Below are 13,987 nucleotides of genomic sequence, written 5' to 3'. Positions count from 1 at the left end.
ATATCCTTATGCAATAATGTGGGTGAAGTATTGTGCAGAGCATTTAAAGATACAAAAACAAGAAATAGCAATTAAAAACATTATAGTTTATTCTGACTTTCTCGTTAAATGTCAAACCCCAAGATGGTCGCTGTGTTTTTATTCAATGCAAATTAAATCAAGAATCAAAATGCAAATGATGCCAAGAACACAACAACAAATACACTCATTAGTGAAATTCCTACGAGCGAGACCAGCACCACTGTTAACACCTATTTAGCTTGAAATCCACTGTTTTGAGTTTCCTGTAGGTTTAATTGATTTAAAATCTGCATCAATGAGCGGCTTCATGCATCAGAGCACAAAGAGTCCAACACAAAATTTACTTGGCAGGCTCGATATTTATGTGAGTGGGCTGCCCAAATATTAACATTGTACGTGCTGCTAGATGTTTTTTCCTCTTTTTTTTTTTGTATGCGAGGTGACAAGCTGTTGCACATGGTCGATCACCCACACAGCGCACAGAGAAACCGTCCTTATCTACACAGAGCAAATATGACCAGATCAACCACGGCTGCTCGTAACACTGTGTGTGTTTGTGTTTGCTGTGCCGCAGGTATATGGAGTATTTCCCTCTGCCCTCTAACACCAGTTCAGACTACTACTTTGAGAAGAGTGCCAACTACTTTGACTCCGAGGTGGCTGCTCAGAGGGCTGCAGCTCTCCTGCCCAAAGCCAAGATCATCACCATCCTCATCAACCCAGCGGACAGAGCTTACTCTTGGTACCAGGTATGTCACAGGAGACCCTAAACCAGACTTACAACTCATAATGAAAAGTGTGTTAACTCTTAAAAGTGTGTCATTTCACACCACCCACTCCTCTTGTGATCTATGTACAGGCACATTTTAATAAAGGCCACTATTATATCATAAGTAGGGCTGTACCAAAGAGTTTGAAGCTTAATTCGTTATGTTGTGCAGCTTTATTGTTGCATGTCTATTCACTGTTGAAACCTGACATTTCTGCACAGTTGCAGATGAAGATTCGGCTACACTTATATTATTAGTATTGTACTATTTGTAGAATCAGATTTCAGTGGTTTCTGACTCGTGTAATCCAAACATTTCCAACTAACTAACTCCAGAGTGTTTTAAAGTCCAAAAGTCAAAATTAATTGAAAAAGACAGATGTTATCATTTTCAGAATTATTAACATGTTTTTATTTAATCAAATATTCTATTTTGATTTGTATTTTTTGGGGCATTAAGCCTTTGAAAAACAACATTTTCACTGCTGTCAGAGAACAGTTTGCTCTCGCTCTTGTCGCACACAAAAGGAGGCACGCACCTGAATTAACAGAGCGGTCTGGCAGCAACATAACAGCATCATAAATTACATTTCTATAATCACAATAACAAAAAATGTATTTTCGCTCTAACCTTACCAAGGTAAATTACTTAAGCCGTTAAAAAAAGGATCATACTATGTATCTGTTTTTGCTTGCCGCTCCACACTTCATTAAGACGTCATCGTTTTCATACTGACACCAACTGTAGAGCCTGACTCATTTAATCCAATGAATCACTTTATTCAAATTGAGGATTTTGTTTGAGGATTTTAAAAAAGGTTTATGATTTAGGTTGATGATGTCATAATAAAATGACAACAGGCATTCAAAGCATTCGAAAACCTCAAAAGAAGCTTTGAATGTAAAAAAAAAAAAGACATTTGGTACAGCCCTAATAATTAGGAGTTTATTTTAGACTTACCCTCCTCACTTCTCTTCACCCAGCACCAAAGAGCCCACGATGACCCGGTGGCACTGAAATACTCCTTCCACGACGTCATCACCGCAGGCCATGACGCGCCAGTCAAACTACGGGTCCTCCAGAATCGATGTCTGGTGCCAGGCTGGTACGCCATCCACCTGGAGCGCTGGCTTAACTACTACCACTCAAGCCAGGTACTGCGGGTGTATTCATGCACATAGTGGTGGGCTGTACGCAGTAAATGAACCAATGTGAAGTATTTCGGAGCAGCCAAGTTAGCGCCAGTGGGATGTGAAAACTTCCCCCCTGTGTAAAGTGAGCTTTATGGGTGGCTGGCAGGTTTTGGGTTTGGGGTAAAGGAGGTTTGCTTGTGTGTTAAATCCACTTGACCTTGAGAGACAGGAGCTGCCCTTTAGGGACAGTCTCTGAAAAACAAGCTCCTGTTGACCAAATTCATATCTATATATGGTTGTATAGTCTATTAGCAGATAATTTAAGTCAGACTTGAGCTTTTCAGGGAGCCGTTGTGTAATAAAAAAATTTTTTTTTTTAACAAGGAACATTTAAATTTGTAAAATGATCGTGATGATGATGTGATATGATTCGCAGCTGTTACATACAAGACTGTCCTGTTCCCGTTCTGACATTTGGGTACTGTTTGTGTCTCTCCCAGTTGTTAGTCTTGGATGGACAGATGCTGAAGACTGAGCCTGCTTCAATCATGGATAAAATCCAGAAGTATCTGGCCCTGACCAACATCATCAACTACCACAAGATCCTAGCGTGAGTATGGTGCAGTAACTTACAGATTTATTTATAGCTTTAGTCTCTGTAGGTTACATTAGTCGTTGTTTGTCACTTTTTACCACGTGTGTGCAACAAAACCGGTTTCAGACAAGTTGTTTCAGATGTTAAGCAAATTTTAAAAAAAAAAGGCAAATATGTAGGACTTGGTTTTATTCATCCGGCAGGAGTCCGCTTCTGCTCTTGTTTGCTGTAGAAACCATTAGTCTGTTGTAAGGCTTTCCTGTAGGGGTTTGAGTCCACCTGGGGAACTTTGTTGCTTTGTTCTCTCCCTCGTTTCTGGTCTATTCTCTACGGTGGCTACCTAATAACAGCACAATGGCCATAAATAAATACTTTTTTTAGATATACCTATAGGAAGGTTGTAATTGGAAACAGTAGAGTATATTGTATATATAAGTATTCTGTAGTTCACAACAGAGTCCTGCATCAGGACAGGTACTTGCAGGTATGTGACCAGTGATCCACAAAGAAGGTGATTAGTAGGTGGCATTTTGTCTTCATTTTATTTCCAGGTTCAGTTCTGTGGTAAAGAAGGAAAATGCAGATCGGATCGTGGGTGTTGAATGATGATTACATTGAAATAAAATGCAAATAATAATCTTGATGTCTTAATGATTTAATCCTCTGACTGCTGACTTGTCGTGATAGTGCTGTCTTCTGAGCCAGCTGGAATATGAGAGCTGCTTCAATTAGGTGCATTACCGACAGGCACATTAACTGTAGAGATGTGCTGCACAATATTATGAGAATAAGATAAATATATTTATTTGAATTGTATTTGCATAGTTTCACATGTATAAAATGTCCCAAAATGATCAATTTAAACATGCTGCTGAAGCATATTATTTCAACACAGTCATTGTAGGATTTGCGGTTTCAGGTCGGTCAGCGGATCTTGTTTCGGCAGGTCAGGTCAGGTTGCAGAGCTAACATATGTAAGGGTGGCAGGGCAGGGGCAGTATTACATGTTTCAGTGGAGGTTCAGGAGCAGGACCTGAAAATCAGACCTGTGGACTCTGGTTCACGATACATTATTATGTGTCTACTGTGTACAGGTTTGACCCTAAGAAAGGCTTCTGGTGTCAGCTGCTGGAGGGAGGAAAGACCAAGTGTTTGGGAAAGAGTAAAGGGCGCAGGTACCCTGACATGGACCCTGAGGTATGATCATCTACCTGACATCTGGCCATCATACTTTTAATTTTCACAATTGCAGAGTATTTTTTTTAGCTCTAATTCCATTTTACCTCCTTGTGTCTCCTCCAGTCCCAGAGTGTCCTCAGGGAGTACTATAGGGATCACAACATTGAGCTGTCCAAGCTGCTCTACAGGATGGGTCAGCCGCTGCCCAGCTGGCTCCGAGAAGAGCTGGTCCACACCAGGTAGCAGCACCACAGGGGGGAGACCACAGCTCCACACACTGAACCACTGCTCCACCCTGCTGGGGGAGGGGGGGACTCTGGCCGAGTGGCCTGAAATATCGAAGATCCCAAATAGTTTTGAACGAGACTGAAATAAATCAAGAACCAGAACTCAAAACTTAACTGTGATCTTCCTCAAACAAACAGGGACTCTGAGGACGGTGAGCAAGAAGAGAGCGTAGTTGTTTTCAGATAGCGCTACCCTCTCTCCCTGAGCTTCAAGATGCTGTTACTCCCCTGCAGGACAAACCAGGACAATGGACGCCGTAACGCCGGCCTCCGCTGTGTCTTGCAGAAGAAGGAAAGGCTCAGCGATGCGCAGGAGGGACCTTCAGTGTTTGATAATCACATCCCTGCTCTCCGTAATCAAACCTTCTCTTCTTCGCATGAACTTCATCTTGAAAAATCAAAAGGAAGGAAAAAAAACAAACATCTGAAGCTTGAGCAGTCTTCATCGTTTCAGCTCTGGGAAAACAAGTGGAAGAGATGAACAGCATCACCTGTGTCTCCAGCTGTGAGTTTCGGTGTTTGGCGCACATTTAAACAGGCGACATAACATTGAATAAAATGGATGAGAGCCTGACTGACAGAGAGACATTGGTTGCAAATGCCTTTGACGTAAGTTAAGTGTTCGTAAGTGTTTGTATGAGAGGAGAACGGGACATCTGGAGTCTTGACTCAGGCTGCATGTTGTAGCCTCACTCGACAGGCCTTGGTAGAATCTAGTTATCGCATTTACAAGTGCCCAGGACAGAATCTTCATTAAAATGTTACCATGTGGACTTTTGAGGGTTCTTTTTTTTTTTTTTTTTTTTTTTAAAGTTTTATGTTTTCTCAGACTTTGTTTTAACGTTTCTATAATGCTGATGGCAATGCATTATTGTAGAATGTACCAAAACTAAACCATATTAGCTCAGTTTTCTTTCATATAGGCCAGGTGTACAGAAGACTGATTTGTGTAAACTGTTCGGCTCAGCCTCCTCCGTAGTCAGTACCATGACCATTAAAGCGGCTCAAGCAGGAACAGCGGGATAGATGTTGAAAGCACAATATTTAAGGCACTCAAGTGAACATGGATTCTGAACATACAGGTTACTGGAAAGCACACTAACACAATGCATCCTACTACAATCTGTGAAGAAGATCATAAGCTAGCTACTGTATGTTTAGTTCCGCACTCTGGTCGTAGAGATTCACATAGTGTACAGAACAAGATTGTGCATTTCAAATCCATTTTTCAGCATTGGCTTTTATTTGTCGAAACTGTATATTTTGTCTTATAATTTTGTTTTTATTTCATTTATTAGATGAGTTTTAAGGTTTTTTTTGGGGGGGGGTGGAGGAAAAAAACAAGCTGTCTCTGGGAAAAAGTTGCCAGGCAAACCAACAGTATGCCCAGTGAGACCACACAAGACGTTTGGTTGTCGGTCAAGGTGTTACCACTGCAACTAGATGTCAAGCATAGATAACAAAAAGCTGCTCTTATTGCAATAGTTTTGTACAATGTTCTGATGTAATAACAATGCACATGTTGGTCCTTTATTTCCTGACTTTGTAATGTACATAATAGGTACGCAACCCTCGGTAGACCTAAATTATTGAATGTGTTTGGGTTTACACTCTCCATCAGCCCATTCCCATAGTGTGAAATGTCAGTGCTGTACTGAGGGGAGGTCGGGTCACGTCATTGTGCGGAGGTGTGTCGCTAAGATTGTTTCCTCTCATGTCCTCTCACTGCCAACTATTGTACACAGGTACTGAGTCTCTCCATATAAAGTATTAAGTGATAACACATAACAGCAATGATGGTACTAATCTCCTGGACTGTATGATAAAGATTTGTAATTGTTGTCAATAATTTTTACAGTGTAACTAATATTGTCGGTGCTTTTTAATTTGCAAATAAAACACCACTGTATTTTTCAGTAGTTGGATCTTTTTTCCATTCTTTTCTTAGTTGAATTTCTACCTGTTTATTATAATATGGAATATCTTTACTGCCATTGTACATGTACAAAATTGAATGCAACCTCCTCAGTGCTAATATAAGTAAAAAAAGAGCTTATAGAAGCAAACTATATTGTAAAAAAATACAAGTAAAACAGTCACACACACGCAGGGTGTTCAGCCTGTTGCACAAATCGAAATGTGTTCCACTCAAGCATACTTCCACAGTCAAACCTTGCATTTATTCAATTATTGCTTTTGGATAAAAGCTGTTTGTCCTTGTTTTTACCGTCCTGTATCTCCTGCCCGAGGGCAGCAGTTCAAACAGATGCTGTCCTGGGTCGCATCGGTCCTTCAGAATGTTCTGGGCTTTTTTCGAGGCAGCAGGAACTGTACAGCTCTTCCATGGAGGGGCGAGGACAGCCGATAAACTTTTGTATAATTGAGTGTCGCTCTGAATTCAAAGCAAGCAGGTTCTCTTTGTGCAGAGATTTCTAGAAATGTGTGTCACTGTCTGGCTTGAACATGGCTTAAAAAAAACAAGATTGGTTGGTCTTTTGGTTTCACTTCACAATGAGGTACTTTCAAGAAGCAAACGACCCGAATCTCTTTCAAAATTACACAGTTCAGCAACAAAATATACTTCTGATGTTTCACCTAACCCAAGGTGGACTTACATGTTGCTCATGTGTTTTAAATTTCAATTCCGTGTTTGGGAAAACACCAAAATGTACCAAGGGAGCAGTCGGCCCTTGTTGCTCCAGGAAGTATACAGGGGCCAACATAAATGAAGGAACTGTTGCAGTGGGGAATAATGCTGAATTAAAGTAAAAATGCTTACCACAATTCACTTTTACATAGTTAATACTGACGAATGTTTCAGAATAAAGGTGCATTTTAGTATGAGTATTTATTTGTTGTACTAATACTGTTATGTACTTTTGTTATTCTAGTTTTGCTTTACTGTTTGCTTATTTTTATTTCACTATAAAGCACTTTATAACTTTGCTAATAGGAAAAGCACTTTACAAATGAAGTTTATTCTCTAGTAGAGTATCTCTATTAAGAATTAATACAAGTATAATGCTACTAAAAATATGATTAATGGGTCATTTTTAAACCTACATTTATTAAAAAGACCATGTTAGATCAAAATTGGCAAAAACCATAGATAAAATCCTACAGTAGAAATAGTTAGATGAAACTCAGGCCATAAAAACCCAGCAATCCTCTCTATCGTCTGCCTCTATCAACAAGTGATGGTGTAATAATCTGACCAATCACAGCTCGCAGCCTCTCTCAGCCTCACTGAGCCACATCCCACTGCGCTTTAAAGACAGGGGACTTTCCACATCCATTCACTTTTCTGAGGAACCTGTCTGGTACTCCTTCCTCATTTCTGAGACCATTTATCAGCTTCAACCTCCCGGAGTCTCTCCAGTTTGTTGCTTTGAAGAAGTTGAGGAAAATCTTGCAAGACAGATGGCCGAACCTGCAGAAGGTGCTCCCCTGGCCGCTGGGAGTCTGTCGGGCAGCGAAGAAGTCCTTGTTCTTCCTGCAGCACCCAGAGGGTGAGAGGAACCTGTCTTATGAATTTATACTCAAAACAACAGCTGTTTGCTCAGTGGTGGCTCCAAATGCTAATCTCTGCTCTCTCTTCTCATTAAAATGAGCACAAAATAATCACAATTAAAACTTTTAGTGAAGTTTAGTAGCTAATGTACAGAAATAACTCTTTTTTTTTAAATTGTGCTTCTATATTTTGTTATTCCTTAATGATATGATACTGAAGTCTAATGTTTTCTTTGCATCTGATAAGTGCTTTCCAATATTTTACATGTTAACACACTGTTTTTGCATTAAATGTATTTCAAAGCATCTTCAGCAACCCTCAGTTGGACTCTTTTACAGAAGACATCTGCCTAGCAACTATTGATGCTGTCATACCATTGGTTAATAATTTACCACAAAGAAAAACATTAGCCAGCGTTCAACATTTCAGCATAAAAATATATATAATTCATGAGTGTTACAACTTAACATGTTTTTAATGTATGAAAAAAATGTGAGTGATAAATAAGGTGTGTTGTTTACCTCACATCACTGACTGTTCTATTTTTCTGCAGGCCTATTTCATTTTAATAATAGTCTATTAAGATAAATTAGAGCTAACAGACTAATATTTTACTAAAAAAAACCAATTAGATACTGTTTCATGACATTGTTTACATAAAGTAGGCAATATGGACTTTGTTTTGTAGTTTCACTTGTAGCAACTATTTATGAAATAAGTGAGTGTACAGTTTTGACCTATTTATGATGAAAAATATAGTTTTACACTTGTTTATACCTCTTAGATAAGCTCTAAATAGTTGCTGGATGTACTTCCTCATAACATCAGGAGAAGTTTTCTGCCTGGTAAAAAGTGACGCTCGCATTCCATTGGCTGATTATGAGCAGCTGAGAAAAGGCTGACTGTATTTTTTTGTCTTCAGGACTTTAAGTAACATTATCATAACTTTGAAGAGATGATTATTTGTTTTTTCTTTTGAATACGTTTAATACCAAAGTTGTTGTTTACATATGGGGCTTTTATATGTGCCAAACTCATTTCACATCTGCTTATAAAATGCCCAAACAGCACTTGAGGACATCCCCCCCCCAGACAAGTTTAATACCTTGGAAGTTTTTGGATAATTTAACATCTCAATTTTACTCAGACTTTGGTTTTGTGTGTCATGTAATCCCTTCTCCCCTGCTGCTTTATCCTCGCTTATCATTTTCATTTCTCTCTCTCAGGGGCTCCAACAGCCGTGCCTTGAAGATCGCAGGCCTGACCACCCTAGCATGTCTGCTGCTGGCCAGCCAGGTCTTCACCGCCTACATGGTGTTTGACCAGAAGCAGCAGATCCACTCGCTGCAGAGGAACTCAGACAAACTGGGCCAACGGCTGACCCGCTCATCCCAGGGTAAAAAGAGGCATTACAGTCCGAAATGATCAGGCAGGATGGTCCCAGTAGGGATGTGTCATTAATGAGTAATAGTCTTCGTCAGACGAGGAGGAGGAGGCTGTAGGAATAAGGAGGTGGACAGGGAAGTGAGAGTTTGCTTTAAGGAACTTGAGCTGAGGACAGAGAAATGAAAGTTTTGCTGGTGACTCATAGGGGGAAGAATCGGCTGTTTGCTGTTCTTGTCATGATCTTATCATTCCAAGAAGTGTCACATAGAGTTACCATGATTTTGTATATTAACCAGCATTCAACACATCCGTAGTTGCTGTGATGAAAAGCACTCTGGGTTTTTTATTAGCTGTTAGTAAAAGTGAACAGATTCTCTTCCCAAAATTCATTTTGCACTTTTTTTTACACTTTTTTTCCAGTGCCATTTCTCTTTGTTTTGTTTTTCTTTGCTAATTAATATGCTTTTTTGTTTACAGCCGTGGCCCCAGTGAGGATGCACATGCCCATGAACAGCCTTCCCCTGCTGATGGCCTTCGACGCAGATGCCAACACCAAGCCCAAAAAGACACCCCTGACTGTAGGTTTACACCTGCCTCCTGGGAATAAAAATCTTTTAGCTCTCTGTGGCAACAAACTTGTTTCAGACTTACAATATTTTCCTGAATAGCTTATAAAAAACAAATACATTACAACATGAATTTAATATACTGAATTATTTGACTCCTCTGTTCCCTCTCATCAGAAACTGAAGGAGGCTGTTGTCAGCGTGGAGGCACAGCTGAAGGAGCTCCTTCAGGTATGCTGCACTCCACATCCTGTTTGTCCTCTCATTACTGATGTTGTGTTGTTGCTAAGCTCTGGTTATGTTCGCAGGAGGACTCTCAGCTGCCGGAGTTCAACGAGACCTTCCTGGCCAACCTGCAGGGCATGAAGCAGCACGTGAATGAGACCGACTGGAAGGTAAGGGCTCACGCGCATTTGCATGGACACTACTGAAACTAAGAAATAAATAAATAGAATTAGTCAGTGATATTTTTTTTTCTTTTTACATTTTGTATTGTGCAGAGCTTTGAGTCCTGGATGCGTTACTGGCTGATCTTCCAGATGGCCCAGAAGACGCCTGCTCCCCCAACAGCTGAACCAAGTTAGTGCAACTTTCTTTCCTTTACACTGGAGTGTGTTGTTCAAGCTTGGGTGAGCTACTGGTAATAGAAATCATTGTAGCATGATGTCATCGTCTAGCCTACAATTCTGTGTTTCTAATAAACAATAAGTCAACTGAGACAAGTCTTTGGATTTTAATACTTAGGGCCCATAGAAGTATGAATAGATAGAAAATAAGGGTCCTTTTTGCCGGAGGACCCAATGACACTTGCTCCTGTGGCAAGTACCGACATATCGGCTGAACAGAGATGAAATGCGGATGGTAGTTGTAGACTGGCAGTTGCTGCAATATTTCCAAACGGGGGCAGAGGCATTTTTCTTTAAAGTAGTCCTGTAACGTTATCCCCACCACTTGAAACTGCCATCTCTCAGCTCAGCCGCCTGTTCCACCAGTAGAGACTGACCTCTGGTGGCGCGTGTCGTGCATTACAACACATCGCCTAATACAGCATCTCTGTATCAGTTTAATAGAGAGAGGAGCATGTGCATTTTTAACTGTATTGAAAATCATACTTGCATGATTTCTGAATACCCTGGTTTACTATAATACCTTGATACCACCCAAGCCTAGTGTGGCTGATGTTTTAATCCAGACTGGGGCTGTGACAGTGGCTGCTGGTTTTCTTACGCTCCCAGTAAAGGGAGTAAGGACCATGGCTCTAATATGTCACTTGATGTAAAATAGATCTGAGCAAAAATAGAGTCTGGCCATCAGGATTTTACCAGATGCATACCAGAGGCTTGTTTAAGATAACTTTTACCATAGCTCTTATTATTTTGGTGCAGAAAGGTTAACAGTTGCCTTCAGGATATTGTTTTTGCTACTGTTACCGAGTTTTAGGAGCGTTTATAAGAGAGGTTGTTATGTCTTGCAAAGGGTGAAACCATCTCTCTTATCACTAGTGTTATTTGCTACACAGGACAGGGTGTAACTTGAAACAAAGATTTAGCCTTGCTTTGAAGGAACAGTTTGACATTTGGGGAAATGTGTTTTTTTACTCTTTACTCTTTTGTTAACCTTAAACACAGCGCTTTCGGTGCACCAGTAAGCAAAGTGAGCTTTAACGTGTGTAGGTGCATTTTGTTACCTTTGCTACCTTTGCTATGTTAAGCTAAGCGGCTGTAGCTTTGCATGAAATGAACAGATAGACTGGTATCGATCTTCTCATCTAACTCTCGGCAAGAAAGCAAATAAGTGTGTATCCCCAAAATCACTCCTACTTTTAATTTGCCACAGTCACCAGTTATTAACACCAAACAACCCATTAACATCCCAGTGTTCTCCGCTCTTTCCCTCAGCCTCTGCACCTCTGACCAAATGCCAGCAGGAGGCAGCACCCGGACCCTCCAAGATCGGTTCCTACAAGCCCCAGTGTGACGAGCAGGGCCGCTACAAGCCCATGCAGTGCTGGCATGCCACCGGCTTCTGCTGGTGTGTGGACGAGTTTGGCACTGTCATCGAGGGCACCCGCATGCGCGGCCGCCCCGACTGTCAGAGAGGTAAAAGACACAGATTAAAGGACTTTTGATTCAAAGCTGCATCTGTAGCTTTCCATGCAAGGCTGTCATGGATGATTACTCTAATTACTTTTTTTCTCCCCTGTTCATTTTAGCCTCACTGTATCCTCGCCGCGTGATGCTTGCACCCAGGCTGATGCAGAAGACCCTCAGCCTTGATGGTAAGTGCTTCAGTTTAGATTTTTTTTAGTGGATTCATAGTTTGGATATTTTTTGACAAGCTTTTGTTGGTTGCCACACGTCCTCACATGTTGTGTTTTTCTTTTTTTTCCCAGATGATACAAACTAATAAAGCACTGGATGTTTGCTTTCATCAAGCTTCGCAGAAATGAGAAAATAGGTATTTTCAGCTGGGTAGAGACAATTGGTAATTGCTGTGACTCCCGATCAGTTAGTGGACTTCCATGTAATCTTTTGATTTTCACCATTTTGCTGGCTGCTTTAAATCAAATCAATAGAGGCCTGTTACAGTTTATTGCTTTTAATTTTTTGTTTCATAACAGACAATCTTGGGGTGTTCTCATTGACATTTTAAACTAGATACATCAACTACAGTATATTAAGGTATGTGTGTTAAATGTATTTGTCTTGAAAGAAAGCTTTAAGGGTCGGTTCACCCAAATTACATATCTACTCCCTCACCTCTACCAGTCTACAGACATGGAAGTTTTTCAGGATTGAAGATAGCGTCTCTGATTAGTCTGCTCCCAACCCACAACAATGGAAGTAAATGGAGGTTTGTTTGTGGTGCTCACAGCTTTGACAAATATTTAAAAATATAAACAGCCAGACTCTTTCCAGAGTCAATGTCCTGTGTGACTCTGATAATCCACAGACCACAGTGGGAACAGTTTTCATTCGAACGATTTCTCTGATAGAAAGTAGTTCCAACAAAAACTGTTGACAGTGAAGTCTGTTGATTATTCAGAGTGACAAAGGACATTGTTTCTGGAAGGAGTCTGACTGTTTACATTTTTTTAAAGTGTTTGTCAAAGCTGTGAGCACCACAAAGAAGCCTCAGTTAAATAAAACTCAAACTCTGGCAAGATATTTATGACTTTAGTGAGAAAATATTGTTGTATTTTGTTTTGCCTTTTGTAATTTGGGTGAACCGACCGTTTAAAGCTTGTGAACGTTGGAGGATGTGACTTTTCTATGAAGATGTTTGTGTTAAGAAGGCTAAATAAAGTTTTCCTAACAACACTGTTTGCCTTATTATACATATATGTTCAACCCCTGGTCATGTTACGTCAAATAATTGTTGAAGCTATAGACGAATAAGGCCTAAATAAACCTGATTAGATGCACTGATGCTGCTCACTTAGTCCTGGATTTTCTGCCATCTGTTTCTGGTTTTAAAGGGACATTTCACCACCAAAACAAAAATACATATTTTTCCTCTTACCTGTAGTGCTTTTTTGGTCTAGACTGTTTTGGTGCGAGTTGCTGAGTGTTTGAGATATTGGATGTAGAGATGTCTGCTTTGTCTTGAATATAAGGGAACCAGATGGCACTCAGCTTGTGGTGCTCAAAGCATGAAAAAATACATTTGAAAAAGTCAACAGCAATGTCTCTTTCCAGACCCGGTTATTCAAGATAATCCACATACCTTGTTGTGAGTAGTTATGTAGGAACCAGATTCCTTCTACTGAGCTACACCTGCCAAATGTATCAACATGCAACAGGAACCTGCATCTACTCATGGACAGGAAGCACATGCTCTTGATTATGCACCATATAAACATCAATTACGCCCACCTCGGCTGAGCTGTAACGTTAGCTGGTTCAGTAGTGCTAGGAGAGCTAACAATAGATGCACACTTCCTTCTTCGCAGTGATTCAGTGTGCGGTTGTAGCAAAGAGCATGGATACCAAGAGGCGAAGCTCAATAGAACGCCCCTTAGCAACAGACTCGCCCATGGTTTCGTCCTACCGCCACCATTTTGGACTGTCAGCAGACTGCAGTAGACCCGCTTGCATACAAAAACACACAGACAAACTGAAGTATATCGCTATTAATTATGCTTACAATGCTACTCACCTCGTGATAGCTTGGTCACAGCTGCTTTTTCACGTTTTTGTAAAGCAAAATATAGACTTTAAAAAAAAAAAAAGAAAAACGGCCTAGATGGCATCTCTACATATTACATCCACTTATGAGAAGATTAACTTAATTACTCCTTCAAAATCACCCCATAAGCCAATCTACCAAAAATTAAAAAATATTTTAACTAGAAACACATTAATGGCGACGTCACATAGTCAGGAATAAAGATTTATTTACAGTTTGTACAGTAAGGGGACAGTAATAATAATAATAATAATAATAATAATAATAATATATAGGCTATTTTAATATGATATATATTTTTTTTTTTTTTTTGGTAGATTGGCTTATGGGGTGATTTTGAAGGAGTAATTA

At 40.2% G+C, this 13,987-nt stretch overlaps 2 protein-coding genes across 3 annotated transcripts in view; both read left to right on the top strand.

The window, feature by feature from the left end:
• Positions 1-5,904, top strand: part of ndst1a (N-deacetylase/N-sulfotransferase (heparan glucosaminyl) 1a) — a 51,601-nt gene extending 45,697 nt beyond the window's left edge. For both annotated transcript variants that reach the window (XM_050041944.1, XM_050041945.1), the window contains exons 11-15: positions 596-770; positions 1,775-1,945; positions 2,425-2,534; positions 3,614-3,716; positions 3,822-5,904. In XM_050041944.1, coding sequence (XP_049897901.1) covers positions 596-770; positions 1,775-1,945; positions 2,425-2,534; positions 3,614-3,716; positions 3,822-3,941 — 679 coding nt within the window. In that variant the 3' untranslated portion in view covers positions 3,942-5,904. The remainder of the gene's footprint in view (positions 1-595; positions 771-1,774; positions 1,946-2,424; positions 2,535-3,613; positions 3,717-3,821) is intronic.
• Positions 5,905-7,281: 1,377 nt separating this feature from the next.
• cd74a (CD74 molecule, major histocompatibility complex, class II invariant chain a) lies at positions 7,282-12,872 on the top strand. The gene is made up of 9 exons (XM_050042247.1): positions 7,282-7,494; positions 8,723-8,892; positions 9,360-9,460; positions 9,626-9,679; positions 9,757-9,843; positions 9,949-10,027; positions 11,347-11,547; positions 11,661-11,726; positions 11,841-12,872. Exons 1-9 carry the CDS (start codon positions 7,406-7,408, stop codon positions 11,852-11,854), a joined length of 861 nt encoding a protein of 286 aa, XP_049898204.1. The 5' UTR covers positions 7,282-7,405; the 3' UTR covers positions 11,855-12,872.
• The last annotated feature ends 1,115 nt before the right edge of the window (positions 12,873-13,987 follow it).

The sequence above is a fragment of the Epinephelus moara genome, chromosome 4 (assembly GCF_006386435.1).
Source record: "Epinephelus moara isolate mb chromosome 4, YSFRI_EMoa_1.0, whole genome shotgun sequence".
In the NCBI taxonomy this organism is placed as follows: Eukaryota; Metazoa; Chordata; class Actinopteri; order Perciformes; family Serranidae; genus Epinephelus; species Epinephelus moara.
This window is presented reverse-complemented; position numbering and strand designations above follow the sequence as displayed.